This window comes from Carcharhinus amblyrhynchos, chromosome 7 (genome assembly GCF_965287045.1).
Source record: "Carcharhinus amblyrhynchos chromosome 7, sCarAmb.v2.hapA, whole genome shotgun sequence".
NCBI lineage: Eukaryota > Metazoa > Chordata > Chondrichthyes > Carcharhiniformes > Carcharhinidae > Carcharhinus > Carcharhinus amblyrhynchos.
In genome coordinates, this window is record NC_137330.1 from 62,732,925 (window position 1) to 62,750,405 (window position 17,481).

The window sequence follows — 17,481 nt, forward strand, 5'->3', positions numbered from 1 at the left end:
ATATAATTGTTGGTGCTATGTGACCAGCAAACTATTATCGTGTAGATGGTAGTGAGGTTAGTAGGTTGTTACTGTAAGATTGTCATTGTGTGGGTGATAGAATGGTGATGGACTGATGGTGTTGACAGATGTACTAGCTTTCGCTTCTCTTGCCCATTCAAGCTGAACAGAATGTGAGACCGAGTGATGTCTCTTTGACAACATATCACTGGACCAATGGCCAAGGCAGGAAAGTGATCATATTCAATGGTGCAGGAGGGTTTAGAGACTATATGCTCTGCTTATGCGCCTTTCTTTTACATGATCTTATGCATCTGAGCCTCTAATGGTAAATCTATGTGGTGTACTCTCAATGACCCTAACTCTCCTAAGTAACTGATACCTAAAAAGATTTAAACTGTACAAATCTGTGGCCTAACCCAGGATTTCTCAACTGAGGGCTCTGTGCGGTGGTGATCCTAATCTCACTTGGCACGGTGGCTCCTTGTTTCCATGTTGAAGTAAATTTCATGCCGAACATGGAATATTTGTAATATCCAAAAGTTTACCTTTCAGCCTCAAGTCACCGATTGACACACAGAATCCCTACAGTGCAGGAGGAGGCCATTCGGCCCATCGAGCCTGCACCAACAATGATCACTCGGAGGGTGGTGGGTGAGTGGAATCGGCTGCCGTCAGTGGTGGTGGAGGTGAACTCGTTGGGGTCTTTTAAGAGACTTCTGGATGAGTACATGGGATTTAATGGGATTGAGGGTTATGGATAGGCCTAGTAGGTAGGGATATGATCAGCGCAACTTGTGGGCCGAAGGACCTGTTTGTGCTGTAGTGTTCTGTGTTCAATCCCACCCAGGCCCTATCCCCCGCAACCCACGTATTTACCCTGCTAATTCCTCTGACACTAAGGGGCATCGAGCATGGCCAGCCCACCTAACCTCAGATACAAATACAGTATAAACCCAACAATATGAATACTACTAAAACACAGCAGCGGGCTTTCAAAGAAAGGGTTGCACACTCATTCCAGGCACTGATAAAAGTCCTGTAATTTGATTGTTCAGTCAATAGGTGGAGACAAACTCATTTCTAAAGCTAAAGAATTTCTGCATTCTTTGTAATTTGCTTTTATCATTTCTTGAATTGTCATGTTAAATTCAGCTTCTCAAAAAAATGCATTTGTTGCAAATTAAACCATTTTAAAACTGTGCAGAGTTGTGTAGTTGACTCCTTGCCCCCTCACCATATCTTTCTCTTTGCTTCCAGTATTCATCTAGCTTTCCACTAAGAGATAATTTTTACCTCAATTATTCCTTAATCCCAAAGTATTCCGTGTTCCAACAACATTCTGCATATCGAATTGTCTCTGAACATCTCTCCTCTCCACTAAAAATGGGATTTAAAAAAATAATCCCTCATAACTGACTTCAGAACCAGATATAATCCTTTCCTATTCAACCTCCCATAACTTCATATAACTTTAAAAACTTCTGTTAAATTATTTCTTAGGTTTCTCTGCTGTGAAAATATCACATCTCAGTTTATAATAATAGCTTCCAACCTTTGAACTACCTTGGTGAATTTATTTGATGCACTCCCAATGATCCGAATCTCTTTTGTATAATGGGGCACCTAAAATTGTATTTAAATTGTATGAAACTGTGGCCTAACCAATGGGGTTTCAACTATGGGTCTGAAGCTCCCTTGGCACAGTGGGTCTGTCTGTTGGTGTAAATTTAATGCCAAACTTGAATATTACAGTATCTAGAGGTTTAACACCCAGCCTCAAGTCACTAATCAACATTAGCACAGTATCACTTCAGTCCCTGACCCCAGTCAGGCAGAGGACATGAAGAAACGGAAACTGCATCTTAACCTCAGAGATTCAGGTTACATAAGAAAATAAAACATAGGAACACGAGTAGACCACACAGTCCCTAGACCCTCCTCTTCTATTCAATAGAAACATTGCTGATCTTGTTCATCTTCAGTCTTAGCTCCACTTTCCTGCCCAGGGTCATTGATCCAGTGCTAATGATGACATTTGGTCTCAGCAGACACATTCTGCACTGTCTGTTAGGAATGGACAAGAGGAGAAGTGAAAGCTAATACGTCTATCAATACAATCAGTCTCATCACTATTCTATCAACCTCAGCAACACTCATCAACCTCATCAATCATACAATAGCAGTTAACCAATTTCATAGTGACAACCGACCAACCTCAAAGTGACAACCTCCCAGCTTCACAGTGACAACCGACCAACCTCACAGTGACAACCTACCAACCTTAGTAACAGTTTACTGACCACGTAGTAACAGTTTGCTAAGCACACAGAACCTCCAAGCCACACAGTGGTAGTCTACTAACCTCAATTTGACAGTTTAATAATCAGTCCACTAAATTAAGCATATCTGAGCCAGGATGAATATTAAGCAGGATATGCTCGTGTATGTCAGAGATACTTCCACATTAGGCAGCAGAAACAAATTTCACATTAGATAAACAAAATGGAAATAATAAATATATCTGTTTAACTGTCTAACTAACTGTTATGCAGTAAAACTACTTGTGCTGTAGGATTTTTATAATCTTAGAGACCCAGAGGCAAAAAGATTGACAGGGTAATGGTGAAAGTGGTCATGGAAGTGGGACTTTGCTGCAAATGCTTCCACTTCTCACTTGTTGCACCAACCCCCAGTTGGCACCTGCAGGGGTGAAGCAGTCTTGAGTGGGAACCTTCACAGGTTCCAAGAGCAACTCAACCATCAAAGGAAGGATCTGAATAGCCACCTTGGTCTTTATTAATACCAAGGGGGTCGCACCAAGTATGAGCACTGGGAAAATTATTGCATTTCTCCTCCACCTGGTACAAGCAAAGTCAGTATGGAGCTATGTCCTTCAGTTATAATACCCTGTAGGAGGCTAAACAAAAGCCAAGTGGGATTTACGCCCTTCACTGGGGAGAGAGTCCTGCTTTTCGGAGCTGCCAGCTGGGCCAGCAGCTCAGTCCCAGCAGTGCCCACAGCACGTTACTGGGAAGAAGGCGGATCATGATCCGCAGAATCAGGTATGTTGGGATCTTGGACGTGGGTGAGAAGGGATGGATTAAAGTCTGCACTTGGGTGGGAAGAAAGGGAGTGGTTCCATTTCAGTGGGGATGCCCCCGATCCACAAAGGGCAGTCCTGAATCATAGAAATCTGTCTTTCCTTTCTGCCCTTTGAAGAAATTGTTTTTTTTTTAAAAATCAGACTGCTCACTTCCACCCAATTGCTCAAACCAAACAGTTTATTATTGGGATTTAGTGGCAACTAACATAACTGACCCTTGTTTACTTATTTAAATATGACAGATGTACTGCCAATTTCAGCGGCCACCCACCCCCACAGATTATGGGTGAGCTCAGGGGTGCGTGAGAAGGTGGAGTAGTGGGCACTCATCCTATTTTACGTGCTCTCTTGCAGGAAACATGCCAGGCAGGGGCACATAAAAAGCAGCCCTGAGATATCGGCCGGAACTTTACAACTGTTCACACTGCGGCAAGGGATGTGTTCGACGCTAAACTTTGTTATTAATGGCAGGAACAGAAAATCCTGCCACCAGCCAATGGTGGGCCCCATCCCACTGCCATGGAATATGCGGCAGATTGCTTAGTAAATCCCAGCCATTCTTTCAGGTCGAGGACATTTCTTCGGAACTGAAGGAAGCGAGAAACGTAATATGCTTCAAGGGGACAAGAAAGAGCAAAAGGGAAGGTCTGTGATAAGTTAGAGGGGAGGAGAGAATAATTGACAAATTCATGGTACAAAAGGCACAGGCTGTGGTAACAATTATAGTAAAGAAACAGAAGACATATCCGAAGTGGGTGTGAATGGCAGGATAATGAATAACCCTGGCTGAAAGTATTGCAAATTAAGGCATGAAAAACAAGGTTAAAACCAGCATATGCAAAAGAAATAAAAAGAGACAGAGTTTATGGCATGAAATGATTTAACTAGATGTTGAGTCCAAAAAGCTGCCAAGTCTCTCATCAAAAGGTGCTGTTCCCTGAGCTTGTGTTGAGCTTCACTGGAACACTGCAGCAGGCTTAGGGCAGAGATATCAGTGTGATGGCAGAGTGAAGAATTGAAATGACAAACACTGAGACATGGGATCATGTTTTTGGAATGCGGAGAGGAGCAACCTGCACATGCTCATGAACGCCTGGAAAAATTAACCTCTACAATGTGACTGGGACACCTGGCCAGCACTCTGATTTGGAAGAAGTGCTAAATCTCAGAATCATCGTCACAGAGTCATAGAGGTTTACAGCATGGAAAGAAGCCCTTTGGTCACCTTGTCAATGCTGCCCAGTTTTACCATTAGGCTAGTCCCAATTGCCCGTGTTTGGCCACTATCTCTCTATACCAATCTTACCCACCTGACTAAATGCTTTTTAAAAGACAAAATTGTACACGCCTCTATGACTACCACTGGCAGCTTGTTTCAGACTCACCACGCTGTGTGTGAAAAAATTGCCCCTCTGGACACTTTTATATCCCTCCCCTCTCACCTTAAACCTATGATCTTTAGTTTTAGACTCCTTACCTTTGGGAAAAGATGTTATCTTATCTATGTCCCTCATTATTTTACAGACATCTATAAGATCACGCCTAAACCTCCTACTACAGAAAGAAGTCCCAGTTTATCCAGCCTTTCCTTATAATTCAAGCAATCAACTCTTAGTAACGTCCTAGTAAATCTTTTCTACACTCTTTCCAATTTAATAATATCCTTTATATAATAGGGTGACCAGAACTGTACACAGTATTTCAAATGTGGCCTTACTAATGTCCTGTACAACTTGTCCTGTTCCCAGAACATTAGCTGAGTTTCTGGAATAATAGTCTAGTGAAAATACCGCTAGGCCATCAATTCAATTCAATTGAGCTGGCATTGAGTTATCAAGCAAAATCAGGTCATTCTTCATAGATGTGCATGTCTCTTCTTAGGTGGCACCTAAATGCTGCAGACGCTGTACAGGATCTTGAATAGAAGCTGTAACATTTTGTTTAATGTTAAAATTTGCTTCCAATGCAGTAAGCAAAATGACATTTAAAAAATCTGGAATTCACTCTGAAGAAGTATACTCACATATCTTGCACTACCAAGATAAAATAGTAGATTCTCAAGCTCTGATGTCTTCACATTGAGAACAATAGAATTGTAGGTGCCTTTTTTGATGTCAGGACGGTAAGTACGGATACAATCACCACCAGATGAGACCGATACTTTGATCTAAAGTAAGTAGCAACAATAAGCTACTGAATGGAGAGTGGAAAAATTAACAAAAATACTGAATTTATACTTATCTCATTGATCAGGTTACTCACCGAGTTGACATGTTTACGGGCCTGATTTATAAGCTCTTTGATGTGAGAGATATTTTTGCCCAGAGTGTCCTGAAGATTTTTGATAGGTTTTAGTTTATTCAGCAACTTATCTGTCTTTTCTTCCAATTCCTTGACTTTCATATCAGCATCAGCAACTTAAGAAAGAAATACAAATGTACAAATATATCTGTCCCACCATTTTTTTCAGAATTAGAACCTATCAGGCCACTTTTGTAAAAAAAGGGATTACTCCGCATTACTCCAAAACATCGTTTCAAACTGAAGCTTATGGTACAAACTTATCCATGCATCTCGCCAACTTCCAATCTGCAGCTGAAGGATACTAGTACAGACAGAAAATGTCTAAAATCTATTAATATTAACATAACCAAACAAAAAGTTCCCATCCCGAAACTAGCCGCCACCGAGGGAGTACGAAGAAAGGTGCAATATTTGTTGAGCAATGACAATCTGAAAAATCTGTCCAATACAGGTACAAATACAAGTCCAATACAAATATTTCTTTGAGAAGGTGGCCCAAGAGGTGGATGAGCGTAAAGCAGTTGATGCGGTGTATATGGATTTCAGTAAAGCGTTTGATAAGGTTCCCTACGGTTAGCTATTACAGAAGATACAGGGGCATGGGATTGAGGGTGATTTAGTGGTTTGGATCAGAAGTTGGCTAGCTATAAGAAGACAGAGGGTGGTGGTTGATGGGAAATGTTCGTCCTGAAGTTCAATTACTAGTGGTGTACCGCATGGATCTGTTTTGGGGCCGTTGCTATTTGTCATTTTTATAAATGACCTGGGTGAGGGTGTAGAAGGATGGGTTAGTAAATTTGCAGATGACACTAAAGTTGGTGGAGTTGTGGACAATGCGGAAGGATGTTTCAGGTCACAGGAAGACATAAATAAGCTGCAGAGCTGGGCTGAGAGGTGGTAAATGGAGTTTAATGCGGAAAAGTGTGAAGTGATTTACTTTGGAAGAAGTAACAGGAATGCAAAGTACTGGGCTAATGGTAAGTTACTTCGTAGTGTGGGTGAGCAGAGAGATCTCGCTGTCCATGTGCACAGATCCCTGAAAGTTGGCACCCAGGTTGAGAGGGTTGTTAAGAAGGCATGCGGTATATTAACTTTTATTGGTAGAGGGATTGAGTTTCAGAGCCATGAGATCATGTTGCTGTACAAAACTCTGGTGCAGCCGCACTTGGAATATTGCATACAGTTCTGGTCACCGCATTATAGGAAAGATGTGGAAGCATTGGAAAGGGTGCAGAGGAGATTTACCAGGATGTTGCCTGGAATGGTGGGAAGGTCTTATGAGGAAAGGCTGAGGGACTTGATGCTGTTTTCATTAGCGAAAAGGCTAAGAGGTGACTTAATAGAGGCATATGAGACAATCAGAGGATTAGATAGGTGGACAGTGAGAGCCTTTTTCCTCGGATGGAGATGGCTAGCATGAGGGAACATAGCTTTAAATTGAGGGGTGATAGATATAGGACAGATGTCAGAGTTAGGTTCTTTACTCAGAGAGGAGTAAGGGTGTGGGATGCCCTGCCTGCAATAGTAGCGGACTCGCCAACGTTAAGGGAATTTAAAAGGTCATTGGATAAACATATAGATGATATTGGAATAGTGTAGGTTAGATAGACTTTAGATTGGTGCAACATCAAGGGCGAAGGGCCTGTACGGTGCTGTAATGTTCTGTGTTCTAATACCAGCTATCTTTTACTCATCAGTTTTTTTCAATTCTGTTTGATTGTCGCTATGGTAAGGGCACCGTGGCACAGTGGTTGGCATTGTGATTAGTGTCAGGGATCCGGTTCAACTTTGGCCTTAGGTGACTTGTGTGTGCGTGTGGAGTTTACGCATTCTTCCTACGCCTGTGTGGGTTTTCTCCGAGTGCCCCGGTTTCTTCCCACAGTCCAAAGATGTGCAGGTTAAGTGGATTGGCCATACTAAATTCCTCCTTCGTATCCCAAGATGTGTGGGTTAAATGGGATTAGCCATGGCAATTGTGTGGGATTACAGGGATAGGGCAGGGAAGAGAGCCTGAGTAAGATACCGGATGGGATTTTACGGTTTTGCTTGGGTGAGACAGGAAATTCCTGCCTGAGGTCAATGGAGATTTTTGTTGTCAGGATCTCGCCTGCGCCGATTTTGAGGTGGTAGAGTTCCGGCCACTATGTCAGAGAATCGGTGCAGACTTGATGAGCCGAATGGCCTCTTCTGCACTGTATGGAAGATGATGATGATGATGACACTGCTAAACATTAATATTTTTGAGATATATAACAACATGAAAAGATATGACCCATTCCCATATTTAACGTGAGTATTTTGGGTTGGCTATGTCATTTCAAAATATCACTGAGATTTAATGATAGGAAACATTCCAAATATTTGTGACTTTTGTTCCTTTGGGGAACTTTCTGCTTTGTGTTCTATTTTCTTTGCGTGCTTATTTATATACTCCTTAGTGTAACTGATTAAATCAAGAATAAATCACTCCAATATTTCTATGCAGAGCAGAGGTCTGGAGAAATGGGACATTCTGGTATTGGATTATTATTTTTTGAATACGCTGATTCTCATCCACAGATTAGGATTTTGGGTACAAGTGCCACAAGATTTTGCTATCCATTATTTTTACATGACAGAAAATCACACTCTAAATATGATCGGCTGGCAGACAACAATCTCTGTTGACAGCATGAATTCTAAAACTATGCTTGTGATGCCTGCATCTTCACCAGTGAGGTGCACACTAGACTGATACTGGGCAGCATGAGAAAACTGAAGTGATCTGCGAATATTAAGTGCAAAACCACAACTGAAATGTTGCATAACTTTGTGGTGGCATGGTGGTTAGCACTGCTGCCTCACAGCACTAGGGATCTGGGCTCAATTCCCAGCTTGGGTCACTGTCTGTGTGGAATCTGCACATTCTCTCTGGGTCTGCATGTGTTTCCTCCGGGTGCTCCAGTTTCCTCCCACAGTCGGAAAAACATCCTGGTTGGATGCACTGACTGTGCTAAATTCTTTCTCAGTGTACCCGAACAGGTGCCGGGATGTGGCGACTGGGGCATTTTCACAGTAACTTATTTGCGGTGTTAACATAAGCCTATTTGTGACACTAATAAATAAACTTAAAACTTAAAGACGTCATATAGATGGTGAAACTGTGGCTGATCATCTGCTGGTGAGGTCCATGAGTCGCAAAATGTTAAAAGTTGTTTTTAAAAAAAAAGTCAACACTTTCCTCAATCTGGAAGTTGCTGCTACTAACATACATTTGAAGATTAAGGCCAGAATTCTTCAGCTGTTCACGCCCTGGCACTAGAGCCAGAGAGGACGGACAGCCAAATCTCTGTTCACTGCAGCAGGATGGGAGAATTCTGCTGGCATGAACAGTCATAGAATCCCACCCAATATGTAAATGAGTAAATCACTGCATCAATTTGAATATCATGATAAGTGCACATTTAGCTCATTCCTAAATTTCTTCGAAGCATGCACCATTTACATTATTACTCATTTTTACACTGTTAAAGTCTCAGGTAATTATGAAGTGAGTTACACCATTAGGAGCCGCAGCATCATGTTGCAACTGTACAAAACTCTGGTGCGGCTGCACTTGGAGTATTATGTGCAGTTCTGGTCCCCACATTATAGGAAGGATGTGGAGGCTTTGGAGAGGGTGCAGAGGAGGTTTACGAGGATGTTGCCTGGTATGGAGGGGAGGTCCTATGAGGAGAGACTGAGGGATTTGGGGTTGTTTTCATTAGAAAGAAGGCGGCTAAGGGGGGACTTTATTGAAACATATAAGATGATTAGAGGTTTAGATAGGGTGGACAGTGATAGCCTTTTTCCTCGGATGGAGAAAGCGAGCACGAGGGGGCATAGCTTTAAATTAAGGGGTGGTAGTTATAGGACGGATGTCAGGGGTAGGTTCTTTACCCAGAGGGTGGTGAGGGATTGGAATGCCCTGCCTGCTGCAGTTGTAAATGCGCCTAGTTTGGGGGCATTTAAGAGATCCATGGATAGGTTTATGGATGGAAAGGGATTGGTTTAGGTTAGAAGGTCATTGCTTTTTAATTGGTTGGCGCAACATCGTGGGCCGAAGGGCCTGTTCTGCGCTGTAATGTTCTATGTTCTATCTTTCACACTGAACATAGTTTCAGCGATGGGGTGGTCTCATCACCAAGAGAATTCCTGGCCTCTGTATAAAAATGATTTCACATTCCATATGTCCACTTACTACCTTTCCTTTCTGAAGCACATTGGTAAAGTTATGAAATAATCAAGGTGGAACATTTCAATAGGCGGAAACTGAACATTTTCCGCTTTGCTCACCAATGGTGCCATCTAGCATTCGTACTTTAAATGAGCTGCTGGGTAAAAGGTTCTTGCTACATTGCTGCAACAGACTGTCCCAACACTTCATAGAGTAACTGTTACTTCATTATTACAGGATAGGTAATTTCCCTATAAATCATCCATATTATCTTTTTGATTGAGACTGTCAGCTTAATGCTGATGTGAGGACAGAATTGCATTTTGGAACTTGCTCAGTGGGAATTTCGTCTCAAATTATCGCCCATGTTAAAAAAAACAACCATATTAAGTATAATACATGAGGGAAAATTACTTTGATTTTAAGAAACCTGCTTCAAGATGTCAATAAAGTGAAGAGGGTGAAAAAAACAAAAACTATGATGATTATGCAATCATACATCGTTTATCACACAAAATTCAGCAACAATAGAACAGGAACTTACTTGTTTTGGCTGGGGCGTTAATGGCAGCATTTGCTTTGGCAACATCATCTTTGAGCTTGCTGCAATTGTCCTGCAATCCCAGTAGATTCTGATTTAAATCTTTTATCTCTGCCAGGACTGCATTTGCTGTGTCATTTGCTTGTTTAGCTTTATCCTTCGCTGCCTGTATCTTTACGTTTGCATCTATTGTATGGAGTAAACATGCACATAATTTAGTTGCAATTATTCATATTACACGAGAGTATGAAAATAGCTAAGTATTGACTTTGAACGGAAAATTAACATTGAACGGAAAGATGTGATAGGGCCGATTTTTTGAGTTTGTTTTGTCAATGGAAATCCACTGGAGAGACAAGCCAAATTTTCTGTGTATTTTTCCCGCTGATTTTATGTCCATTAAATAGGTTGTAGCACAGAATTAAAGGGCAAACTTGGAATAATTTCTGTTAGCAGATGAGACTTACGGACAACGATAGTAGAAAGTAGCCAATTTTATCCTAAAATAACAAGACTGTAGAAGCATAAAGAGCCACATATCAGAAAGACCTACCTTTGGGAATGGCATGGAGTTTTGCAAGGGTATCATTTAAGGCTTTCAACAAGTTTTTGTTTTTTGTAGCACCATCATTTAGCCTATTTTGTAAGCTATTCAAGTTATCTCCTTTTTCTGAAAGGCAACAACCAAAAAAAAATCAGGAGATGTGATCAATGTAATGACATAGATTTCTTGAAATGAGTAAATTATTATTTTTTTCATTTCTATCTGTCTGTGTGAATACTCCTGTTTCTGTGATACTTTTGAACTCTTCAAGCTTTGGTTTAGTGGGCATTGTACAAAGTGGCATCTGAATCAGAGCAGTCACAATTTCATACACAATCCACATGTAGTTTAATGTTCTCACCTGTGATTGATAATGGAGGTACTCCTATTGGCTTCAATGGCATTCAGCTAAAAAACTGAAAATTCAAAGTGTTCCCACTTCTAATCACCATTCACTAACTCAGGCTGCAAGTTGTTCACCTTTGGGCATTGATTGAGGATGCGATTGGGATAGGGTAGAATTGAGCTAAGTGAACCCTACCATAGTCAGCCTACCAACAGCCAATGTGTAGACTCTAAATCCTCAAATTAAGTGTGGTCACTTGAACAGGGCATTTCTTACATGTGGCTGCTGGCACCCTTACTGCAGAATCCATCAGTACATTTTGGAGAGTGTAGGAAAATAGGCACTTAATCACCAGGAAGTAATGTTGACAGAGAAGCCAACTTATTCGTTAGTTGAAAGATAAATATAGACACAAAAATGTGTAGAAATTTTTTAAACTACAGGCTAAATATGTTTTGTGGGATCCCCCTCCTGTCCCCTCGTGGTGTGTTTTCCAGCAGCTCGCCAATGGCTGCAGGCGAGATCTTCTGGTTCCACCGATGCCTATGGCAGTTTGCTGGCTTGCCACCAAGGACTGTTGTCTTCGATGAGATCGTAAGATCCCACCCACAAGGACCACAGCATAAATGCTTTTCATTAATTAATTGATTTGATTCTTCTGTCTACGACTGATGAAGGAAGTTGTTGATTGCACGAAATGTTCAGTACCAGAAATGGTAGTCATCCTATCACATCACCTATTAAATGTTACCAGGAAGCTGTATACATTCTGCAAATTTAAGTTTAACACGTGAGATGTTGATTTAAAGCATAGGCTAACAACAAACTGTGTATGTAATTTTGCATTATAGGCAGGTAGGTGAAATAAATTGGCATCATTGAATCAGTAATGTTTACTCAAATATTTTTCTTAACTCCAAGGCCACTCCTGTAAGTCTCTATTTCCTCTGAAGTGTAGCATATATTTATATACTTAATATCTGTTGCTGCAGCAAAACTAGATATTAAACTAGCTCGGTGAATAAGGAGTAGCATAGAAAGCTTGTAGAGCTAGAAATAATAGCCATAAAGGCTCATCAAATGTATTAGTGGCAAAAGAAAAGAAAACAGAAAAAGCTTCAGCTATAGCCAGCAATGTGCAACTTCAGTATTCAACTTTTTAAACAATGAATATCCAGCTTACCTGGATGGTAAAAGGGAACATAATTAAATGGCTGGAAAAGTATGGGAAACTATACATATGACATTATCACATCATTGCACATCAATCTGCATGAGTCCATGTACAGACTGCAGGATACATTCTGCATTAGGCCATAATATGTTTGGGAAATTGCAACAGGTTCAGTCTGGGCAAAAACTTGCATTACAGACCTCCATCCAATTTTCTAACTGGAAATTGAGAATGCTTTGTGCTCTAAACAACAGCCAACTCTGAACAGAAATTTAGACAATAAGTAGGCAGTTCCAGGGATTACTTGGGGTAGTTGCAGTGCTGGTCTATTAGGCGTCAGTTACAAACCCATTTTTCACCTAACTAAAAATGTATCTTATCCATTTACAGGATGAATCCAGAACATTAATCGAGAAGTTCTACGAGTGCTATCTGCCAGCTTGGCAGTTAATTATTATTTGGCATATAAAATTCTAACCAATCATCTTGTGTGTGAAGGAAAGTACTATAGAACAAAATGGGTTTCCCAGGCCTTTGAACAAACCAGGTTTTAAACCCAGGGGTACCCCAGTAAAAAGAGATACCAAAATAATATAAATATTCCTTTTATAACTGGAGCTTTAAACAGTTTTGTTTTGTTGTTTTGATTAAAAACTGAGCCCTAAACTTTTAGGACTATTAAGCTACACGTTTAATTGTTTTTATTATGTATAACACTTTACGAGTGCAGTTCCATCCCTTAGCTTACCTTTTACATCTCCCCCCAGTCGTTTGGCCTCATTTAACTGTCTAAAGCTTCTTTGTAGTGAGCCCTTGGCAGTCTCCTTCAAAGATCCATCTGGACCAGATGCCTGATTAAAGAAGCATAAAACATGAAAAGTATCTTTACTTACACAGTGTAATATTTACATGATTATGATTAAGATACTGTTTAACAATGTCTCAGGGTGGTTTTGTCAGAGCATAATTCTGAAAAAATTCCTTTGAGTGGATCACACAAGCAACAGCACTATAGGTAGTGCATAAACCAAACCAATTTCTCTTCCTGATTGTCTATGGTTCTGTTTTTGCTCTTTTTCTGTAATAAATTTCTTCTCGTCTTTCCTCTATCACTATTTGTGTTTTATTTTCTCTGTGTCTATCTCTGTTTGCTTCTCAGTCCTGTGTCTACTCTTCACTCACTGGGTCTGAACTTCTAAGTTTCCCTGTGTATTTTACTCTTCACTGATGATTTGTGAGTGATCTGTCCATCTGATTATCTTTCCAGTATTTTTTTTCTCTCCAAACACTTCTTTTCCTCTCAAACAAAAGCAGAAAATGCTGGAAAATCTCAGCAGGTTTGACAATATCTATGGAAGGAGAACAAAGCCAATGTTTTGGGTCTAGATGACCCTTCGTCAGATCTCCAATTTTCCAGCATTTTCTGCTTTTGTTTCAGATTCCAGGATCCACAATAATTTGTTTACATCCTTCCCTCTCCTAGTTTGAACTCTATGAATTTCTGTTTTCCTCTCTCTCTGGACTACTCTATTTCATTGTTTGTTCAGGCTGCTCTTCTCTTCCTGCTTGCTAAAACACTTTTGCTTTTGTGCACAATTCCATTCATGGGCGTATTCAGGTGAGCTGTGCAGCAAACGTGCGATGTTGATAGCAGATGTGGAGCTCAGAAGCTTCAGTTCACAAATTTGACTGTAAATCATGGTGGGCTCTAATAATATTGTCCAATATATTCTACCATTAACATGTGACCATTCATCACAATCTTACTATCATATATAATCCAAACTGATGATAGAAAAATGTGTCCAATAAGAATGGGAATTCAGATCCTCTGCCCACTCAATTTGTCAATCGAACAAAATTTCTTCTATCTTGTACTTGACTTCATTTATGAATATGAGCTCAGTGGTATTTCTAACTACTGTGCAAATACATTCCTATGAAATTGTGTGGTCTTTTAACATGTTATTTATCGATATCAGTTACCGCAGATTTGTTGCTTCAATTGCTTTGCCCACTGCTGTACTTCTGGAGGACTACGGGGCAACAGCAGTGAAATGGATGCTTTTTCCAAAGAGCCCACACAAGGACATTGAGCCAAATTGACTCCCCGTGTTCTGTATGATCCCACCACTCACTTTCCTGTTGACTGTCCTCCCAACAGCTTTTCTGCATTGCTATCATACCATCCATTCTCCCTTTGGTTGAATATGCTTATTCTCACTCCTTTGACCGTAAACAGCTGCTCCTGGTCCCTGCACCATTCTAAATTAGAGCCCCTGTTTCTCCCAAGGATGCTGTGTCTTACCTGTTGTTCTAATGGTTTAATAAAGGGGCAGGAGAAGGCCATTTAGTCCTCTCTAGCATTCAACTATATTATGATTGAACCATGACTCAATGGTTGAACGTGGAGATCCATTTCTGCTGGGCTAACATATTTCCTTTTGATTTAATTAATTTCATGAATCAGTTGAGTAAGAAAGAAATGAGTGATTGTAAAGCTGCACATATTCATTGGTACAATACAGCAATAATCAGAATTCATTCCTAGAGTCATCTTTCTCCTTACCAGTTTCACAGCTTGATTGGCAATATCCTTGGCTGCTCTTGCAACTTTCTCAGCTTCATCAATTTTATCTTTGATATTGGTATAAGCTTTGAAGGCTGCAGTTGCATTAAAGGACAAATTCTTGGCTTCAGCAAGGATGCTGTTTTGTAGGAAAAGATAAACAACAGTAACCAAAAACAATTGTAATGTTGAACATTTTGACACTTGCTCATTTCTTAAGAAAATACTCAACATTTTCTTTTAAGGGAGGTGTTCCCTCAAATGAAATGATTGTGTCCGATTTGGTTTGCTTCTTTTTCTCTGTGAGGCAAGACCACATCGTTCTACGATGAAAATGATGAGGCAACTGGTGTGCTCCCAGAAGCCACTACCTGTGCCACTCCTTGACAGTTGCCTGTAAGCACTTTTCTGGCAGAGGCAACCCCAAGGTAAGATACCAAATCTGTTTGGCTTTTATAAAGAACTCAGCACTGGGAGTTCTAATAAGTATTACTGTAGCTCTATGTATTATACATCAATGTCAAGTGCAGAAAATACTTAAAGGTCTTTCTGAAAATAAGAAAATCAATGATGACATTTTGGGCAAAGGCACTTGATTAGAACTTCAGTTCAGGTGAAAGGTCTCTAATAAAATGATAAGTAGCATTTTCTCCTTTTTTTCACTGCTGCACCTATAGAGATAAGTCCCCCGCTTTTATCCCATCAATGAGGAACCCAGAGGGCGATTCTCCCAGCCCACTGTGCTGCTCGAGCGCCAGTGAGGGATAGGGGAGACCCGCTGCCACTCTGCATTTGGGATCACTGGGAGAAGAAGGGGTTGGCCAACTGGGTTTGGGGGGAGAGATAAATCGGGAGATCAGAGCTGGCTGGGTTGGAGGGGTGGGGCTGGTCAGAGAGATCAGGACTCGTTCGGTGGGGACGGGGACATCAGGGCTGGCCTGGGAGGGTAGTGATGGGGTTGTGGGGTTCACAAGGCCAGCAGTGAGGGGGCTGCAGGGCTGACCAGCGATTGGGAAGGCCAGCAATCTGGAGGCCGGCAATGCAAGCTATTGCACATGCGCCAATCTCCGCTGATGCTTCTTGTTTCATTCTAGTATCTAGTAAAATATGTCTCATTATTATTTCCAAATAACTTTTAACTAATGGTGTTCTTTTCCTTGGACTCTTAAGACTGCAAACTTAAATTAACTTACAAATTTCTTCAAAAATCTCAACTAAATTTTCTCTCAGGAATTTCAAACTGATGCATTCTTTTCAAACTCATTTTGTACCAAGACTTTTGCTCCTCCAATTCTTCCCTTTTGTTCATCTTCTCCCTTTCACCTATCATTGGACTTCTCTTCCTAAACCTCTCTGTCGCTGCATTGTGACCTCTCTCCCTTTAATACTTTCCTACAAAGCTACCTCATTGACCAAGCTATTAATCAACTCTTTCAATATTACCTTCTTTGGCGTGGCGTCCATTTTAGTCTGATTACAAAGGCCAAATATTCAAATACTCACAGAGTCAAACTCAGTGTAGGTGCAGTTTAAATGTGGCAGTCCCAGAGGTCACCTCAGGATCACAATGCTTCCAGAATTTCACCTCTGCCGGGTGCATTGTAGGGAAATTGAAAAGTTCATTTGACTTTGTAGAAAACTGAATTTTGATGAGCCAGTTAGCACTGGGTCCAGTGCCATAACTTTTCAATGCTTGCATGTCCACTTTCTTCCATGCTCCAGCTCCTAACCTTTTGATAAGCTGTCAGCAAGGCAGCAACAAGCCACAAATTAGTTGCCACCTGCCCTTGCTACTGGTGCCAAGCAAGCAGGTCCTGTCTCCTGGAGGCATTCAGCGCCAATAATTGGACATTTGAGCTCATCTCTTGTTCAATTATGAGCATTTACTTTTAAAAACAGTGGCACGGTTGAGGCACATGGTTGGGACCCAGAATTCATTTGAATATTGGATTCCCAACCCGATTTTGAAAATCCAGCCCCATTTCTCTGAAGCAGCTTGACATGTTTATCCATGTTGAAAGTGCCAGATAAATGTCCTTGATAACTTACCCATCCAGGATTCTAGATGAATCGTTCAGTACTGCAGCATGATACTCTGCATGACGGACCAGGTCTGGAAGTTTCTCATTGTGAATGCCAGCTGCAAGTGCATCAATTTTGTCTTTTAGCTCCGTTGTTAATGGTTCCAGATGTTCCTGCTCTTCTAGTTCCTGTAAACGAATAGAGAAATATGCTTAAAGTAAATAATAAATGATGAGTTGTCACTTTTACTCAGTGTTTTTCCACATACAGGAAACATTCAGATATATTTCACCATGAAAGTTAAGTGAGCATGCACATCATGAAAACGACAACATGAATAAAATACTTGAGGCTACACCAGACCGCTAGAAAAGCGAAAATGGGGGAATCATATCAAAAAATGGGCAAGTGTCAGGATCTGACTGAAAACTGGTGTTTTCACTCCAGATAAACAGACAGATTTTCTCTCCAGATCTTATTGGCACTTCATCAAAAAAAAAACTGGAGTGTGGATCATGTCATTATTTTGGGAGGCGGGGTCTAAACACGCCGGTAATGCTGGCTGCACTTAGATCGGATGCCATTTTAAAAGGATGTCATAATCAGACTAAGAAATAACCTCCCCCAACCTGCTACCACAGAGTCTCAGAAACCCTCTCTGCCCCCATCCCTACCAACAA

General features: G+C 40.9%; 1 protein-coding gene across 5 annotated transcripts in view; it reads right to left on the reverse strand.

Annotated features, from left to right (window-relative positions):
• lama2 (laminin, alpha 2) overlaps positions 1-17,481 on the reverse strand; it is a 363,864-nt gene that overhangs the window by 48,166 nt on the left and 298,217 nt on the right. For all 5 annotated transcript variants that reach the window (XM_080192473.1, XM_080192472.1, XM_080192475.1 and 2 more), the window contains 7 exons: positions 16,829-16,989; positions 14,780-14,918; positions 12,959-13,061; positions 10,700-10,816; positions 10,150-10,332; positions 5,369-5,523; positions 5,130-5,273 (listed from right to left, as the gene is read on the reverse strand). In XM_080192473.1, the coding sequence (XP_080048599.1) occupies positions 5,130-5,273; positions 5,369-5,523; positions 10,150-10,332; positions 10,700-10,816; positions 12,959-13,061; positions 14,780-14,918; positions 16,829-16,989 (1,002 nt within the window). The remainder of the gene's footprint in view (positions 1-5,129; positions 5,274-5,368; positions 5,524-10,149; positions 10,333-10,699; positions 10,817-12,958; positions 13,062-14,779; positions 14,919-16,828; positions 16,990-17,481) is intronic.